Genomic DNA, 20,795 nt, shown 5'->3' with positions numbered 1-20,795 from the left:
CACTTAAATGACGTCTTTGAGCCATAACTGACTGAATACTCATCAATCTCAGACACCACATTCACTTTAAACAACACTACAGACACGAATTCCAACATGCGTCCATTGCGCACCACATTATCAATCACTGAATTGGCGTATTTCCGGAGCTAAGGTATGCGCGGAAGGGAAATTTTGCGTTCAATTGTATTTAATTAACAAAAATAATTACAGCATTAGGCATTGGTTGCAACATTAACTTAATGAGCATATTTTTTCTCCTTATCCCTTAATTCTGATGACCAGTGTACTTACTGCATCCAGTACTCATGAAGAACACGAAAATCACCTTAAATTAGTTTTCGAAAGATTAAATACCTTTGATTTAAGAACAAATATTTCAAAATCTGTGTTCGCTGTTCAACAAATGAGTTTTTAAAGATACCTAATTACACTTCAAGGTTCCCGTCCTTTGCCAGAAAGAGTTCAAGCTATTATCAACTACAAACGACCAGAAACAATTCATGAACTTACAAATTTTCTTGGAATACTTAATTTTTATCGTCGTTACCTAAAAGATACAGCGAGAATCAAGCATTGTTACATGAATACATTAAGGGAGCTAAATAGAGGGGCAAACGTAAAATTGAACGGACTGAAAAAGCTGGAAAATAGTTTGGTAAGTGCAAGAATGACCCGGTGAACGCTACACTGCTGTTTTTTCCTAATTCTGAACTACCTCTGGCGTTATTTACAGATGCTTTAAATACGGGAATTGCTCAGTATTGTAGCAATACGAAACCCATCTTGGAAACCAATAGCATTTTTTCCAAAATATACAATACTCAGCAAAAATATAGCACTTATTATAGAAAACTGTTAAGTTAGTCTTTCAGTTAGACACTTCAAGTATTATACAGAAGGAACAGTATTTACAATTTATACAGATCAGAAACCTTTAATATTCGTCGCTCGTCAAAATCTTGATAAAGCAGCACATAGAAAAGTCCGCCAACTTCATTATATTTCCCAGTTTCAGACTGATATCAAATATGTAAACGGTAAGAATAATATTGCAGCAGATATATTATCTAAGGTTAATGAAATTTCATCAATAGATTACGATAAAATATCTGATGAGACTCAAGATGAAGAACTGAAGAATTTGCAAACCACTACTTCCTTGAATTTAAAGCAATGTTCTCTACTTTTGGAGAAATATCTGTGGTGTGATACATCAATTAAAAATATTCGGCCGTATATCCTTTAAGCTTTCAAAAAACAAGTCTTTCAACAAATTCACGGGTTATTACATCCCGGATAAAGTCGATTATAAAACTAATGACATCAAAATTTATTTGGCCCAACATTGGGAAGATATTGTAGTTGTCAACGTGAACCTGCATTCTTTCACAAACAGCTAATCAGCCCGCATACCAAAACAAAATTAGGCGAGTTTGAAGTACCACTAGGAAGATTTTCTGTAACACATATGGATCTCATAAGATTAATTCTCCCATCCAAAGGGAATGTTTAATGTCTTACTTGTATTGATAGTTTTTCGAACTGGATGCAAGCAATACCTTCAGTTAATATTTCAGCTGATAATGTCGCAAGAGAATTTCATAGCAACTGGATAGCTTTGGATAGTTTTGTAACGCCAAAGAAATTCATTAGCGATCGCGGATCCTAATTCAAATGTGACACATTACGAGCTTTGTCCAAAATTTGTGGTATCAATTTGCAGCGTATTACTGTCGATCATCCCTCATATAATGGCAAAGTTCAACGTCTTCATAGAACATCAAAAACAATATTAAAAGCTCACAACAACCTGTCTTGGACAGACAAATTACCAACGATACTTTTGGGGAAGTTTTTCGACAAACCAAGTATCCAGAAAGCATCTGAGATTTTTCTAATAACACCCAGAAACAGATGGATGTCATCGAAAGAAGACAGATTCGTAAAAATTCATCCGAACACATATTTGTACATTAAAGACTTAAAAACTTTTCTCATGTGTTTCAGCGAACAGATTGAGTGAAAATTCCTTTAGGACCTTCTTATGAAGGACCATTCCCTGTCATTGATCGCAAAGATAAATATTTTACTAGTAACAAAAAAGAAAAACACGTCAATGTACCCCTCGGTCGCTTGAAACCGGCTCAGTAAACAAATTCTAAAATTCAGTAACAAATTCAAGAAGAATTCTCAATAAACAAAACCTGACTACAAACTGCAGAGACCGGACTTAAATTCAGATGTGGATCAAAAACATTATCGCACAGGTACAACTATATGTTTACCTGTTAGATTTATGGATTGTATCTAAATTCTTCTGGCAGTGGTTAACACTGCAATGCTAGTCACTACCCATTTATCCACCTTCGTAATGTAACTTAATTACTGGTGGAGAAGTAGTGTACTGAGCCAGTTAATTTCATGAGTAATAATTACTTTTAATTTCAAGTATTTTATACTTTTGCACGTGTTTAATTAGTTTTGTTAATATTCATATTTCTTTTATGCTGAATGGCAACAAGTAGTTATTCCTGATTATCTTGTTTCTGAATTTTGATTCTATTGTTATTGTTATTCAAAGTAGCAGCTGATTTTGATAGCTAAAAAATAAATGCAGTGAACTTAGCTATTAGTCGGTGATTCTTGCTTTTTCTTAATTTTAATTCGGTTTGAATACAGGTAGTCAAGACTACAGGGTAAAATTCCTATAGGGAAGTGGGAAGTCTGGTTTGCTATAATGCATCAGTTTTGAAGCAGATGGCTAGAAAACGTAGTACACTGTTTCCTCTCTTTTAGTACTACTTCTCAATTTCATTCCTGAGAGAAACAGACTAAAATATAGAATAGAAGACCTGAAGTGCAATTTTTCAAAAATAGCCTCTCTATACATACAAAGCAATTTTAAGCATAGTTATTAGCCATATAATTCTTCTCATTGCTAGATTTGTTTAAAATTCATTGGACACTGACAAACGAAACACATAATCTCCCTAAAAATATTGTTTCATTAAACAATTTTGATGGGGGACTTTTTCCATAGAGAAGGAATGCAGAAGTTCTAACTGAGTATAAATAATTGTAAGCATGGTTATAAGCCATATTTTTTTCATTCCCAGTTTTATTTAAAAGTCACTAGACATTGATAGAACGGATAGAGTAAAAAAAAAAAAAAAAAAAAAAAAAAAAAAAAATCCCAAGAAGTTTTACGGTCCCATTAAACAATTTTGATAGGAACCTTTTGCCTTAGGGGTAAAAAGCAACGCAGAAGCCCTAACTGATTTATCTCCACGCACTATAATGATGCCCCACTGACCAAATTCCTCAGAACATTAAAAAAAAACATTCATTTTAGCATGCGCTATAAACTTGACATTTTCTGGGTTAAAATAAATTAATCTCAATGACAGATATGCATTAAGTATATATTTTACGCCCATTATACACCACAGGATTAACAATGTAAGACTTTTAGACTACATTTCTGCACACTCATTCCACCAGATTATAATTGCATGCTTTACCAAAGTAAGAAGTAGGACCGCTCCTTCTTGTGCTACCTGTATGAGATTGCATTTGCAACATTTTATTGACACGCAAATATTTTACTAAATGGCACGTTACATATAATTCAACTCAGAAAGATGGTTCTGCCTTAGAAAAGGCCTCCTAGTATTCCCAATGCGCATAATAATGGGTTTCTACAAGCTATTAACATGTAGAGTTTAGAATCTCATGTAGAGTGTAATATCACACTTTAGAATTCTAAGTTAATGTTGGAAGTGAAGAATCTAAGAACTGATAAGCGAATAATTGCTTGAGTTCGGTGACAAGAAACAGCAAGACAAAAGGGTAACTAACCGTTTATTAATCCAATAAGATTTAACAAAACTCCGCCTGGGAGTGTACAAACAAAGCGCGCACTTGGACTTGTACTTAAAAGACTAAGAATTAAACTAAGATTAACTACAGAAGTATAGCCGAAGCTATCAAGTTTCAAATCGAGCTGGCCACTTAACTTATTTGACTACAAAGCTTAGCAAGGGCCTGAGTACGGCCGAGCGTAGTAACAGCTTTGAGAGAGAGAGTGGCCAAAAAGGCAGACGCGCGTAAATCAGAAACTCTGCAGTAACTTCGTGGTTTAAATAACGCTCCTCCTCATTAAATATTCAACAAGATTCCAAACCTATGTTCTGGCCGGAAGTAGTAAGTTGAAGTTAAGAATTTGACAGGAAAGGAACTTTAACTTAAAATTTAACTATTAATAAAATTAACATAATCCTTACAAGCAAAAGATAATAAACTAGCTTAACAAAAAAAATTTTTGGACATGCTGAGGTTGGCATAGGCAAAATTTTTTGTCCATATGACATTATGTCACAGGGATATGTTTGTCCATATGATAGGGCTATAAAGTAACATGAAATTATTTAAGTGAAATAATTAAAAAAATATGCATTGAAGTTCCCTCTCAAAATGTATTTTTATTTTTATCTATTTATTTTGCTAAATACAGCATCAGTATAGAAAAAACTAAAATAAACATGACCAGATAAAATGTTTAAAAGGTCTCAACTGACTCCTTTAAAAAAGTAAGTCAAAAGAATAAATTAATATAACGTATCTTATTTGTTTCACTGAGTGAAAGAAAGAGGCAAAGCTGAAATTTGTGTGATACTAGAATCTTCTTAAATGAATGTTTTGCTTCTTAAGGCACATTATTCTAATGTAAACATGTGGCTAATGGTCGGAGGTTGACTTTTAGATTCTAATTTTATGCTAATTTTAATGAATTATTCATAAGTGTGCAGTAATTAAAAGAAGAAAAAATAGGAAGGTAAAGTTCTATTTAACAAATCTTCAAAACGTATTATTTGGCTTAATATATACTTCAAAAAATTATAAATCCAAACACTATTAGAAAATGTACACGGTTTCTGAATGTAATGAATAAATGCAAAGATAAATTTTATTATAAAAAAGTGACTTGTTAATTAATGTAAAAAAAATGCTGTTAACTTAAAAAAAAAGAGGAGGAGGCTTCTGTGAAAATATTAGTATTAAGAAAGATGGTTTTTCACTAAGCTGCATTTAAAATACTTAACGTCACTTTCTTACTTAACTAACATCACTTTCGAGTTAAAATGATAGAAAATTTATCTAGGAAATAAGTTCTTACAATGTACCTTTGCTATAAATTGCTTCATTTGTACCAAGAACCCTCTATGTTCATTTAATCCTAATTTATTATAGTCATTCTGACCACAAGCAAGTAATGTGCCTCTCTCTGTTATAAACATAGTGCCATCATAGCCACAATAAGATGTCACAACTTGCACATCATTTGGAAAAATAATTTCTGTAGGAGAGCAGCTAGAGAAAAAAAAAAAAAAAAAAAAAAAAGTAAAAAATAAAATTTTGGATGAAGGTAAGTAAACACAAATTGCTTACATTCGAAACATATCTTAAATTTTCAAATCATACCAGTCATCTTCACTACCAATTCCAAGTCTACCTCCTGCTCCACATCCCCAGGCATATGCATCACCTTCTCTACCAACAACAACAACATGGTGAGAACCACAACTTACAGCAGATACGTCAACACTGAGGAAGAATGATTTATTTACTGAATTAATTGTATTGTATTTACAGTAAAATATGTTTGCTAATCTAAATTATTCTTTTCATTTTGAACATGTTATAGTTTTCATATGAATAACAAGTAAATAAATAAAATAAAAAAACAAAATATGGCATTAATTTATAGCCATATCAGTTTAAGTTAGATATAAGTTGGAGTATTAATGGTTGTCATTAAATATTCACACTACTTCCTAGGTCAACTGAGAAAGAAAACGTATCTTTAACGGGAATATAAAATAAAATAGTAGTATTGAATATAACATATGCTACTAGCTGACTTTAAGGTCTCAAAAAGTGATACGGATTTTATTTATTTTAAATGTAACTTTGCATGTTAAACGTAACATGATGGATAAAATTTGCGATTTAGACAACTATGACTGAGGACAAATAAATTATCAATTTTTAGTTTCGCGTAAATTACCCAAAACTCAAAATCGAGAATTTTTTAAAAATTTATCAGGTAAGCTTTGATAAAACCTTCACTTAGGTTTGTGTAATACCAAACCTGAAAATAACAATACTTCCAAATATGTTTTCAGCGATTATCAGGATTTCAGAACGGATTTTCCATTACCACTATCATATCATGATAACGCAAACCTGCACTTTTCCGATGCAGCACTTAGCTTTTCATAACATTAGTTAACATGAGTGATTAATGCAGATTGGAGTAAAATATCTGTGTCTTTCTTCGTTTCAGTCGGTAGTGTGTGTATGCTGGTAAAGGTATGTATATTCGTAAGAGTTATGCTGTGTTACTTTTTTACAATGTTTTGTTTATAATAAAATATATTAGCTGATAAGAAAATTATTGAAATTAACAAACTAATGCAGATCAATGCTATGGAAAAGAAAACTCTAGAAGCATTTACATTTCCAGAAATATACGAAAGTTCCTTTTCTTAAAAATAGCAGGTGTATCATAGTTTTTATTTCTATTTTGTTAAAAGCTGAACTTGTAAAATAAAAATTTTCTATTAGTGTATGATCAAATAAATAGATTCATGTTTTACATCAGATTAAAAAGAAATATTCTGAATCTAAATGTTTATCCCTATTTAGCACAAAATGTGTTTATTTACCTTATAAATTTAACCAAAACCATTTTTATAACAGTATGTCGCCTTTAAACTGAGTAAAAATGCCAAGTGTATTTTCTGATGGTATTGATATACCTGCGAAAGAAGTTCTAAAAACCTGAAATGTCCAAAGATTTTTACAGCTGAGCACCATGTGATAAGAGTCTCCTTTGATATCTCTACATCAGTTATAGGTTAAGGGGTGTTTTGAATAGAAGAAGGTAATGTTTGTGAAAAATATACTAGTTCTATTTTGAAATGAGAAATAATTCGCTTTTTGTCAATTAAGGAAACTTGTAGTATTATTAAATAGCATGTCAGTGAAAGACATTGGGGTTGCATAGTGAATTAAAGAAGGTACTGTATGGAATTTGAACAAACAAGGTAAGGTTATAAAAGCTAGCATTAAAAGAAAAAGCTGTTCAAAAGACGTATGTTAGAATTAAAAGTAAGATGTTAAAATTTAAAAAGATGCAACACAGTAAAACTAAAGAATACTGGTAGTTCACATTTGGAAAATAGTAATTTGAGTACGATACTAAAGAGAGTTGGTTTCAAGAATTTCTTTATGCATGTGATGTAGAAAATTGCTAGTTGTCCCTAAAGGTTTTCCATGAATGTGGACATAGATGCAATTAGTGCAGGTAAAAGGTAAAATTAGTATAGTCAGTGTCTCTAAAACATGAAAAAATAATAGTGTGAGCAGTGCAAATTCATTTGAAGTATTGAAATATGATATAGACTAAATATCAGAAGATGCAAGAAATATTTTGGTATGTGTGGATGAAACACTGAATGTGGTTGTAAAATTAGAAACGAAAATTATGAATACACTTAAAGGTAATCGAGGTTTAAAACTAAACATAATATTAGAAACTTTTGAAGACCTTAAAACTATATGTGAAAGAAATATATTTAGATATAAATGGTATTAAACTGTAAAGTTGTGAATGGAAATTTCTAAGTAAAACTAAGTCTGATCAATTATGATCGGAGAATATAACAAGTATTTTAAAAATTGTAAGGAAATGTCTCAATACGTAGTAAATGAAAACAATCCATATTGTTAAAAAGTGTGTTGATGACTAAAATGGAATAAAATGTTGGAAGTATGAATCATGAGATACAAATAAAAACAGAATAATAAATAAGTTAAACTAGAATTATGAAATATGAACTAAGAAGGGAAATTATTAACGTAAAAAAGCAATTAACAGTTAAAGATTTAAATTAAAAAAAATATTGAGTAGTGTAAGGAAGATATTGTTAAACATGTGAAAGAAATTAGAAATTCTGTAAAAAATTAAGTAAAAGAACTAAGATCATGAAAAATAAACATTTCCTTTTAAACAGAATTAAAACAAGTGAGTTAAAATGAAAGTGTGTTTTGAAAACTAGAACGGTTTAAAAAAATAGACACACATATACAAAGAAAAAAAAAAATGTCAAAAATTATGTTTTAAAATTAAACGATGTAATAAACAGTAGTTATGTAAACGAAGTTAAAATTCAAAATATATTGAACACTATAACGTTAAGTGTGAAATTGCATTTAAAATTAAGTAATGTAACAAATAAACAGCATGTACAGGAACAATTACGTTTGTGAAATAGAATATATAAGTTAAAATTCAGTGTATGCTGAAATTTATAAAAGATATGAAAAAAAATAATATGTGGAAATTAAATAAAATATTACAAATTAGAAACGTGAACCATTAAAAAATATGACAGTAAACAAATATGTTATTATGAACAAAAAACATAAGAAATAAGTTAACGTTTCATGGAAAACTAGAAAGAATAAAAGTATCAGAATAAAATTGAGTAATAAAAAAAATTATGATTTAGTTTCATTTTCATGACATTATGCATTGTCATTAAAGGAAAGTTTTTTAATATTTATTTCTTTTATATTGTTTTCAGTGTCGTGCGTTGAATAATTGCCACGCCCCTTGATCCTCTTGCCGCAAAACCCCCCATTATTATACTACTTCAATCTAAAAATTTAATATTTAACTATCAATACGTTCAAATTGCTAACAGTAACTATTAGAAGTTTCTTGCAGGCGTCAACCTCCAAACTGAATTTAAAAAAATTTCCTTCGGTTAAAAAAACAATTAGGGAGGGGGATTTGACCGGTTAACTACTTTTGGATTGTGCATTCGGCCCACATGCAGTTTGAGTCTGAGACCATTGCCTTCCCAAAATGCACATCAGTTTTGAGAGAATTTAAGCAGAGGTTTTTCGAATATTAGAGACGAGAGCTTCTGGCACTCGCGCTGCGCTGTTAGAATGCTCGCAAGCTCTGTTTAAAATTGATGGCTTGACTTTGGCATTCTCTCGCTAGCCGATACTTTAAATTCTGGCGATGGTAAAAAATTAAGCCAGCTTAGAGCCAATTTTTTTGAATGTGCAGTCCTAGACTATGTAATCAGCATTTGAATTTTATTGTTTGTTACTGCTTAATTTGAATAGGCATGAGTGATAGTTTTATCTGTCGCACAAAACACGCTTTTATGTTCAGTTCAGAATAAATAAAAAGTTACTTAACTTTTAAAATGCTATAAAGTTTGGAAAAGTTTCACTTAAAAAGATGGGAAATAGGAATGCACTTCCAACCTTGAATTGCTAAGGGAATTACCAAAGTCTTTTGAAACCTTTCCTTTAGAGGGTTGCCTTTGTTAATTTTCAGATAAGAGACAATGGAATAGAAAAGAATTTTTTCTCTTTTCTGCTGACTTTTATCCCTAAACTAGGGAAACCCAGGAATTTTCTATTTTGTAGCTGAGTTATTGTCGACTGATGAAAAATTAACTTTTGAAAACATAGCCTTATATTGGAAATAGGCCTTGAAGCAAGTATTTCTTAGGCATGCCTAAAATCTATAAATATTCTACTGAGTTTTAGTTTGTTTTTCAAAACTGAGTATAGTTTAGAATTACATATTGATCAAAAATTTTAATTTATAAGCAAAAATAATGTTTAACCATTTGCGTCTTTCATAAATTGGCAATTCGCATTAATTTTTTATAAAAATAGAGTAATAATGTAAGCTTTATACACACAATCTGTCCCAAAAGTTTATATACTCAACTATATTACCTGATTTAGAAAAATGGAATGGGACGCAAACACCAGATAAAAATCTGTTTATTTACATCACATGAGAGTTGCATTCCAGTAAATATTCAACTGAAATAGCAATTTATATTTCAGAAACAATTAAAACACAGAAGAACATGTGTCTCAAAAGTTTATGGAATATCAACATTTTAACAAATTGTGATCAATTTCAAATTTGTTAATACTTCAAATACACATTTCTTCATAAAGAGAACTAAATTTTATAATAATTCTGGTTTCAAACTGAACCATGTACTCTTGATGGCTGCTTCTAAGGAACTCCTTCATACGTTTCAGCTGGCTCCAAAAAGTGAGCCAATCTTTTTTTTTTTTTTTTTTTCTTTTTTCGCCCCAGAACAATTTCAGTTCACTTTTACGTAAACGCAGTTTTTTGCTATCTGAAGTTGGAGGTGAGCTAGCAAAACCGATTTCATACGCGACAAGTCTGTTTTCTGTTCATATTCCTTGACGCTTGCACATTCAAGTTTAATTCATCATCAGTTTTGATTTCGTTTAAAATTTTAGAGTCAACCTCTTTTAATTATTAAGCAAATGGTCTAATGCAGTACATTTAGCTTTTATAACTTCAAAAATAGGTTTTTATCTTTCTAATTCATCAATGAAACCATTAAAAGTCTTGCAGAATTCAACCCTTATCGGCTTTATTTTTCTTATAAAAACATGCATTTTTTGCACTAATTCAATTCCCCAAATAAAATTTAACTCAATATCTTAAATAGAAAATCAATTTCACATTATTTCCAAAAGATAACATCAGGTGGTCACTAGAACGTTGAGTTTCAGATAAATTTACCTTCATCCCAAAACAAAAAGAAACATAATTTATTTTCTTCTTTAAAAGGGGAAACAACTATTACAGCAAATACATTTTTAACATTCTATTTCTTTAAAATATCAACTCTCAAAAACTAAGCTTATTAACTAAATTATTTTCATGTTGCCAGATTTTACATCTAACAGATTAACATCCTAAACACATAATACTTGATACACGGGCATTCAATTTTAAAAAAAAGTCTTATCATTCCACAGTATTAAGAATATAGAAATATATACAGACAGTGGAAATGAAAAGGATAATCAAGCAAACTGCAAGATGTAAGTCGCTCTTTATGATCATGATCTTCAGACTCTCAGCTGTATCATACATAATCAGCTACAGCAAACTTTAACTCATGTGACATCCAACTGTATGATTCTTTCAGTAGATAGTCACTGTGAAGAGCTCGCTTACCATCAGCCCTCAGAAACCAAAAACCTATGACAGCACCACTTCTCACTGTATGCTGTTGCACTCTCACATGCGTCATAGAATATTGTAACTGAACCATTGATGACTGGAAGCAAGTAACATGGAGTGATGAGTCTCAATTCTGATTGGGCCATGCTGACGGTAGGCTAAGAAAATGATGCCGGTTGCAAGGCTATGTTAAAACACTACAATGTCAAAGCAGCTCAGTGATGGCCTGTAGTATTGATGTCTTTGGTACTTGTACTAGCATTCCCAGTGCAGCATCTGAGACATGCATCTGTTGGATGATCACTTACATCTGTTAAGTTTTTCTGTCATCCAGGCGGAAATGAAATACACCAACAGGACACCTGCTCCTATGACAGATCCCGATAACAATTATCTGGTCTAAAAAGCATTTTATTGAATCCTTCCTGCTGAAATGGACACTGAGAAGCCTGGACATAAATCCCATTCAACATATTTGGGATACTCTGGAAAAAGGCATGCAAGTATATTATGCACCAACAGCATCCTTAATTGAGTTATGGGAAATTCTAGAAAATGCTTGGAAGGCACACTTCTAATACACTTTTGTCAAACCTATGTCTCATTTGTTGCAGCCATTATCATAGCCAAACGAACAGACACTCATTACTAATGAAGCATGCCTATTTTCCTGACACTTTACAGGAGACAGGAGACCACTGGGTGAGCAGCTGTGCCACCATGAAGACACTTTACAGTATTACAAAATATTAATTCTTAAAATTAGAAAATAATAAAAAGTATAGAATAGGAAAAATCATACTGAAGCGACTGCACATCGGCATTAAAAGGATATGCTTTTTTTATCTCATAAAAAAAGTAAAATGTATATAACATAAAACATTCAAAAAAGATTTATGAGTTTATATATCCTGCTTCTGAATATTCTAACTATATCTTAGAGAAACAAAAGCTACAAGGGCATAAAAAATTCATCTTTGAATTTTACTTATTCCTAAAATTATTTTGGGATTTAAATTATGAAAAAGGAAGCAATACTTAGTTACCAAAATTTTGTTTATAAATTTCATTATCTCTAATTTCATATAATTTAATTTAAGTAAAGTAATTTCCTTGTAAAGTAATTTAAAAAAAAGATTCTCCTTTCCTGACTGTAAAACTAAAAAATATTTTTAACTTCTTTTTTTTGGGGGGGGGGGGCAAGATTTTTGCAAGAAAGAATTAGATTTAATTTTTGTTTATTACAAGCTATGAACATTTGCAGGTAAGTTTTATGACGAATTAAAAGGTAGAATAACAAGTTCCTTTTGAGTAAGCTTTCCATACTCTGTTACTCTGACTCCTTTTTATAATGCAATAACACGTTAATATTGCTCGTTTGATGCTAGTCTTTTCTTCAGGAACGACAGCAAAATAATGCAAATGTATTATTATAATTTCTAATTTATTCACCATTTATTATAATAACCAATTCATTATTATAATAATCAATTCACTATATATTATAATTTCTAAAACTAATGACCAATATTTCAGCAAGAATTTTGAATAAAAATTATGCAATTATTTTAATTTTTTTTAAAAACAAATTAAAATAATTGCAATTTAAAATTACAGAACACAGCAAAAGATGGACAAATCTTTCAATCTGAATAATATTAACGGAAATTTTTTTTATCTTTCCTTCAAAACTTGCAGTTATTTTAATATCAATAAATGTATCTTGCTGAAATTTTAAGAAATCATTTTACTTCACAGACTTCCAAGGATGAAAAACAATGTTAAAAAATATTAAAAATGAAACATACCTTAATAATTTTTCTATAAGTTTTGGTTTGACACACATATTCCAATCACCATGGCCAAGACATCCTTGGGATCCATTCCCGCAAGTCATCAAAATTCCATTATCACTAGAAAATACACTAAATCCTTCTCCGGCACATATTCTGTTAAAATTATACATTTAAATTTTAACTGTGGCATGTGAATGATAATATGGCAATAATTTTTATGACAAAAAATTGGTCATTTGTATTATCTTAAGTAAAAAGATAATAATATGTTAAGTCGTATCTTCATTTGCAAATGGAAATCTGATTACAGTTAAATGTCAAAAATGTGTGAAAAAGTAATATTTGGGTATTATCCTCAATTACACTTTTTGGCATTTATAAAAATTTTATAATTTTATAAATGTTATACTTTTCATCTGAACTATTCATACCACAGAGTTACTTATTCAGGTATTATTTGTTATATTCTGTTATATGAAGTCGTTGTTGACACAATTGATGTGGGACTGCGCAGCAAAATCGTATGCCTCTTTAGACAAAGCGTCGTTGTCAACTACGTCTACAATGAGCCAGAGAATATCGAGACTGGACCATGGATAAGTGGAAGATAGTTACCTGGTCGGATAAATCATGATTTCTCGTTCATTACGTCGATGGTCGTGTCAGAGTACGCCGCCTTCCAGGCGAACAATTGCTCCTCTGTACAACAGGTCATACAAAGGCTGGTAGTGGCGGTATTATGTTTTGAGGGTCGTTTTGTGGTAGAACAGAATATGAAATCTGCAGACTATTCTGAGCATAACTGCTGATTAGTTGCACCTTTATATAGCGTCTGTCTTCCCAACTAGAAATGGAATCTTCCAGAAGGACAACGCCTCATGTCATAAGGTTCGAATTGTGTTGGAGTGGTTCGAGAAGCATAAGAATGAATTCCAGTTATTATTCTGGCCACCTAATTTGTCGGATCTTAAACCGAGAGAGCACATTTGGGATGTCATGGAGCGGCAGCTCATTGCTCAAACAGCACCATGTTGGAATATCTGGACTTTGCGTGACTGCTGCTTAGACATTTCGTATACAACCTGTCTCTAGTCATATAACAAGAAATTTTGGCATCCATGCCAAGGCGAGTTGCAGTTGTTTTGCAGGTTAAAGGTCGCGCAATGCGTTATTCAGTAGGTGGTCATAATGCTTTGGTTCTTCATGTATATATATATATGATAAAAATAGTTATTAGTTATTACAGAAGAACTATCCAAAAGCATTATCAGATATGGAAGTTCATGCAAATTAAGTATTAAAATATCTGAAAAAAATTTTTAATTGAGATATGTAAATTGGGAAGATAGAATAAATTTTTGCTTAACAATCATATGCAAATTCAGAAGTCAAACAACAAAAATCAGCGTTATATTTTCAAATTTTCACAGGACTAGTTTTGATGGTTTTACCAAACCACCATCATCAGCTGCAAACCTGCATCGTCAGCCGAGTGTCTTAATCATATGCAAGTTCAAATGTTTTTTAAAACGTGATCAAGGTATTTCAAGCTTCTAATGTTATTCAAGGCCTTTTTAAGTGGACATTTTTCTTCTTCTTTATTTCAAAAGCTATTAATCTGGGACTAATTATTTAAGATCACCCCATTCCTGCACTGCTTATCTTTACGTCTAGATGCTAAATGCATCCGCAGACATATCAAACTGAATATCACCAACATATGGGTGTGCATGTATCTATAACATAATGCAAATTACAACAAAAAACCAAAGCAAGAAAGAGTATTATAGAAAAAGCAAAATCCGTACCTGAGTCATTACTTATGGACTTATGGAGTGGTGCATAATTAACATTACAAAATTAAGGATTAAAAGTTATTTATGGATCCAAATTTCCCATTTCATTTTGTTGCTAAAAATGGAGCCAAAACCAGTGGGATAAGATATGGTTAAAATGGTAATTAAATGCTTAAGAAAATACAGAATAAACAACATGTCAATTAAATCTAATACAGATATGATTGATAACTGCAAATACTGAGATCCACAAATAAAAATATTAGGGGGGTTTAAAAGTGAAGAAATTCATTAAATTTCAGTAACCGGAAATTGCTGTCACTGAATCATTGACATGGTATAGGGTATTTTCTTCCATCTTTCTGCACGCCTTCGTAGTGTAACGGTAGCACACTCGGCGCGTATTCGAGAGGTCCATGGTTCGAGTCCCAGCGATGGCACTGCCCATTTTTCACGTCTCTAGCATCAAAATAACCTCGTAAAGATCAAAATATTCGCATAAAGATTTGGAATTGCAAGAAATGTTAACGACGCTTTAAGAATAAAAGGAAACAAAACAAGATAGAATTTTGACCAAAACTATATCACATTAACAAACGTGAAAGAAAGTAATTTGATAATTAACTCAGCGATTTTTATAGAGGTAATGTCATGCAGTTTTTTATCTACCTTTTCCTAAACATTTTTACGCTGTATTTTTCATGAAAAATTATCAAATATGAGAAAAATAATAAAAAAGATTAATTTATTAATAATCTCTGTTAATTAACTATGTAAATTTAAAATTCATTTAAGTGCTATAAGTTGCATTAATTTTCTACTCATTTTCAATTTTTTAAATGCTTAAGTTTCCTTCTTACTTTTTCAGTAAACATTTATTAGTTCATTCAAAAATATGAAACATAAAAGTAAAAATACCCCTCTTTCCTTCTTGCGCTCATTATGCGAAAATGAATCTACAGCTTTTAAAACCTGAAAAATGCATGTCTGCGATGTTATCGTCATGCAATGATTTGAGGATACTTTATTTTTTACCACGATATTTTCGATGACAATGTTTTTAAACTTCGAAGTTTTTGAACCTTTTTCGATGACGATATTTTGTACCACGATATTTTAGAACTGCGATTTTAGAACTCTTTGCTTTTTTTTTTTTTTTTTTTTTCCCCACGATGTTTTGTAACACAACGTTTTCGCCCTGCGTTGCTTTCTCCGCGACGTTTTCGTCTGCGATGTTTTCGGCGGACACTAAATAACCTAATGACTCTACAGTATTATGTTATAAGCATGAAAGTTGTATCAGATGTGAGTAGAATGAACACTATAAAACAGACCTACAAAGCAGAATTAGAAGGATAATGTGTTAATGTAATTCGATACAACTGACCTTCACAGGCACACATAGTCTGAAAAACCAAAATTTGAATGGTACAGAAAAGAGTTAACACATTTTTAGAATGATTTCGAAAAAGAATTAAAATAAGAAAATGTTTCGGAGTAAAAATTCTTATTACTTGTATTTGAAGTGAGGCCCTTTACTTTTAAATTTATGCTTCTTTTAAAATGTCGCAAGTAAACAAGACGTGGATTGAAGAATAAGTTTTTGCGCTTTTCGAAGAGAAATACTCTTGCTCCATAATTCAAGAACATTGCAAAACGCTTGGCAATACAATTCTGAAGTGCAAAATTAGCAATATTATTAACCAGAAAGGTAAAAACTGTCACTCTGCATGAAAAGAAAATTCTAAATGAATAGTCGAGAGAAGTACATACTATCTTAATGCTTCTAATGTTAAATAATTGGCAACAAAAGAAATCCATAGACTTTAATGGCAAAGTGTTTAAATATATCTGTAGCAACAATAAATAAAATAATAAACCAAGAGCTACAATTTTAAAATGCTAAAAACATAATGGTCACTATCTTTTGCAGAGGCATGTCGCTCAACGCAAACCAATTTGTAGAACCCTGTATGAAAGCTGTTTAGAAGGAGATAAATGGAAATATACTGTGACCCTTCATGAAGCATAGATTTACCTAAATGACAGCAAAAAAGATATATTTACTATCGCAAATGAAGAGAAAAAAATGTACAAAACTGATTCTGTCTCTCTCCAAAGAAAGTTTCAGTAAAGGATTTATCACTGCCGCAGTAATCCCTTACGATGGGAAATTAAAAATAAGAAGAGGGAGAAAAAAAATGTTCAAATGAATTCAGTGTATTACCAAGACAAAGTTTTGTGTCCGATATTTACGAAAAAAATTTCACTTCTTTACCTAATGACTTTCAAAGAGCAAAACTTCAAGACAAAGCAACAAGTCATAGTTCGAAAAGTCCCACTGCATTTTTTGAAAAACTGAAGACCGTATGTACTGCATATATACATTTTCGACGTATTCCAGCAACGTGCCCTGACATTTCACCTATAGGCCATTGTGTCTCTAGTTTCTTGAAAAGAGCTCTCTTAGAGAGCATCTAACACGATCGACGGACTCTGAAATGTAGTAAAAGAGACATAGAAATCAATACCCTTGCGAATTCCCTCATGGAAAAACGACAAGGCATTAAGAAGAAAAATGATTTTTTGCATAAAATTTAGTATATTTTTTTAATTCAAAACTTTTTAAATCTTATTCTATTTGATTCTTGCTATTTTAAAAACAAAATATTTGAATAAAATATGAATAGTATTATAAGAAACTAAAACTAACTAATCATGAACAAGAGGAGAGAATAATCAACTTCCATTAGTACCTAGTACTCCGAGCACCTGAAGGTAGAAGATTGACTTATATTTGCTGATGACTCATATTTGCTTTTGAATAACTAAGAACCAGCTTATGTACTTGGAAAGCATTACAGTCAAGACAGCGAGCTTGTTTTACGAAAGAAGACAGTAAATGTAGCCGTCAAGGATAGAAATATAGCTCATCGCTGTCGCAAGTCAAAGAATCCGCTGTTTTAATGACCCTTTTGACCTTGAAGAACTGGAAACAGCTATAAAGCAACTTGACTCTAAGCGGTCTCCTGGCCCTGTCGATTGTACGAATTGATGATTACACGTGGTAACAAGAATTACTTAGTATATTTAATCAATCCTGGAATAATTGTAGATTACCAACGGGCAAGGAAAAGAGCTACTGTGGCTCGATTAGGAAAGTCTATAAACCCGCTGGTACTCCGGATAGTTACAGACCTGTTGCGTTGACAAACTTTACATACAAGATTTTTAAGAAACTTTTATTGAATTAAATTATCTATCACTTGGCAACTAATAATCTTCTACCAATAGAACAATATGGTTTTTGAAAAGGACATAGTACTCAAGACCAGATACTGTATTTACTCAGTATGTGAGAGATGCTCATAATAAAAATCCTACTAATCAAACCATAGCGGCTCTTCTGAATTTCAGCAAGGCTTTTGACAAGAGTACGAAAGAGCAGATTAATCAATAAATTATATGAAAATTTTCCCATCGATCTTTTACAGATATACGATTTTCTTAGAAATAGAGTTTTTAGTGTTAAATATAATGGCGCTCTCTCTAGTAGATACCGATAAAAACAAGGGATCCCTCAGGCTCTGTTTTGAGTCCCAACCTCTTTGCATTATAAATCTGTTAGCAATTGTGATTGCAAAATTGGTTTAAGCATTGGCAATCTCGAATCCAGTACAAAAAATTCAGTTCGGAACATTTAAGACTTTACTAGGGTCGCAAACTTAGTTTCAATCTTCTTAAATCAAAAACTGGGTTCTTTACGACAAAGAGACAGGTATATAATTACAGTTCGAAAATTTTCCTAAATGGTCACTTCTTACAGTGTGAGATTGGTTTTGTCCTTGACTCTGAAATAACACGTAACAAGCACATCGATCTACTGGCAACTGGAGCTAGAAAGAGACTGAATATTTCGAAATTTATTTCTGGCCGCAACTGGGCCGCAGACGCCGAGAACCTGAGGACATTTTACATCTGTCTCATAAGACTGATTCTTGAATATGGTTTTCAGATCTATCTTGTCGTCTCGGATACAAATGTTCAAAATTGGAAAGGGTACAACCAAAGCTGTGGAGTTGGAGTCGGAATCAGAGACGAGCAGATTTTGGGGTAAAAGGAGTCGGAGCTGGAGTCGCTAAAAGACAGGTCGACTCCGACTCTAGTTTTTGTTGGACAGTTTGAATTTGAAATGAACTGAAAAAAATTAATGAAAAGCTGAGTTATTATTTTTATTTATAGACTATTAATAAATATTTATTTTCTATTTTATTCACATATTAATAAATAAATATAAGGAAGGAGGATGGATGTGATATTTGCCATTAGTGATTAAACTGATTCATTTAGTTACAAATCTCCCTGGTAATTTAGGTAAGCAACAATAGCAGCAAGAACTCCCAAAATTGATGCCATTCTTAGGAAGCGAGCATGAAAAGGAGCAATTATTGATCAAGCAACGTGATAAGGAAGTACATATTTAATGATAAAGAGATTGTTAGAAATAAGAACTCTTTTAGAAGATGTAGATAACCCTAATGTTTCACTAACAGAAAGACTGTGGAATGATCTTTCTACACGTATATAGCCACAAAAAAGCTACTATCCGAAGAATTAACAGAAGGCGAGAATGGAAGAATGTGATGCTTGTTCATTCTGAAACGGAGGGTTTACTGCAGAAGGAATCATTTCTTCAATGAAGAAAAGAGAAACTAGTTTGCTAGACAATCAGATCTTGCTGAGTTCAATATATGTAGATCTGAAACACCAAATTTTCTTGGATGACGAACAAAATTAAAAAGGTAAAGAAAGCCATCTATGAATTTTCACTAAGAATGAAATTATTCTCAGAACAATTAGAGAATTCGATTCAGGACAACCAAACTGCAGACGTTGTAACTGAGTCTCAATCATCCTCTTCCAGTGATGAATTAGATTTTAAGAACTATTTTTGGATAATATTAAAAAGGCTAAGGCAAAGCGAATGAAAATAAAGAACCAAGAGCCTTTAGATATAAAAATGAAACAAATCTTCTGCATTGTCTTTGAAGAAATAGAGAAATATGATTGCGCTAGCAAAACACCTCTTTTAGAACTTATAAAAATCTATCCTGAAAAGTTAAAAGAAGTAGCTCTAACAATAACAGGTCTTCCTCCTACCCAAGTTAGTGTGGAAAGACTCTTCTCAGCTCTGAAATTTATCAAATCTGATCTATGGCCCTCCAACAAAGAAGATCTTGCCGAAGCTATACTGCTTCTCAGAAATTACTAATGCCAGTTTTTCCATTTCATAATAAATGATAATTAATATAAGTAATTTGCTATGACATCAATTTTTTTTTTTCTTTAGCATCTATTACTTCTTTTATATTAAAAAATAAGCTTTAATCCATGCTTATATGGTTACATACATATATATATATGAGGGAGTTGGAGTCAGAGTCTTTAAAATTCCGGAAGTCGGAGGCGGTCATTTTCCCTACCGAGTCCACAGCCGTGGGGACAACGGAGAGCAGCACGCCTTATTACAGAACTTTGCAACAGTATTCCAGCTACAATCGTTCACTACAAGAAAAGATAAAGTGCAGCAGATTACAGTAAATTAAGAGTTTCGCGAAGTGAATTTTTTTTTTCGAAAACTGAAAAAAGTGCGGCAAGATAAATTTTCGAATTTCTTCGAAATTTTCTCAGCAAATTTTATAAAATTTGAGTCGTAGAATCGAAATATGGAAAACATGTGCCTTGTCGTTTCAGAAAAAGTTTGATTTTGTGTCAAAACATATATGTTAGAACAGCTCTATATATAAATCAAATATATATATACTAAGTCGCGCTTTCGAGATATAAAAAACGCAATTTGAATTTCGCCAATCGGGCAATTAGAACGGGAGATGTAAAACTATCCCTTTGTTTATTTATTTATTTTAAAATTTATTTTATTTTCTGTAATTAATTAATTTATTTTTTGAGTGGGTGTACATACTATTTCTAATGCTTATACAGTTAAATCTTTGGTTAAAAAAAAAAAAATCTGCCGACGCAGAAATCAATTGAATGGGTTTTACCTACATATGCAGCATCAATAAA

At 31.7% G+C, this 20,795-nt stretch overlaps 1 protein-coding gene across 4 annotated transcripts in view; it reads right to left on the bottom strand.

Moving 5' to 3' along the window:
* LOC118203795 (serine/threonine-protein kinase Nek8-like) overlaps positions 1-20,795 on the bottom strand; it is a 154,665-nt gene that overhangs the window by 30,696 nt on the left and 103,174 nt on the right. For all 4 annotated transcript variants that reach the window (XM_085816753.1, XM_085816752.1, XM_085816751.1 and 1 more), the window contains 3 exons: positions 12,925-13,065; positions 5,485-5,607; positions 5,187-5,373 (listed from right to left, as the gene is read on the bottom strand). In XM_085816753.1, coding sequence (XP_085672879.1) covers positions 5,187-5,373; positions 5,485-5,607; positions 12,925-13,065 — 451 coding nt within the window. The remainder of the gene's footprint in view (positions 1-5,186; positions 5,374-5,484; positions 5,608-12,924; positions 13,066-20,795) is intronic.

This window comes from Stegodyphus dumicola, chromosome 5 (genome assembly GCF_044657685.1).
Source record: "Stegodyphus dumicola isolate Sdum_Otavi_A_Nest chromosome 5, ASM4465768v1".
In the NCBI taxonomy this organism is placed as follows: Eukaryota; Metazoa; Arthropoda; class Arachnida; order Araneae; family Eresidae; genus Stegodyphus; species Stegodyphus dumicola.
The sequence above is the reverse complement of the archived record's forward strand: the minus strand, read 5'-3'. Positions and strand labels throughout refer to the sequence as shown.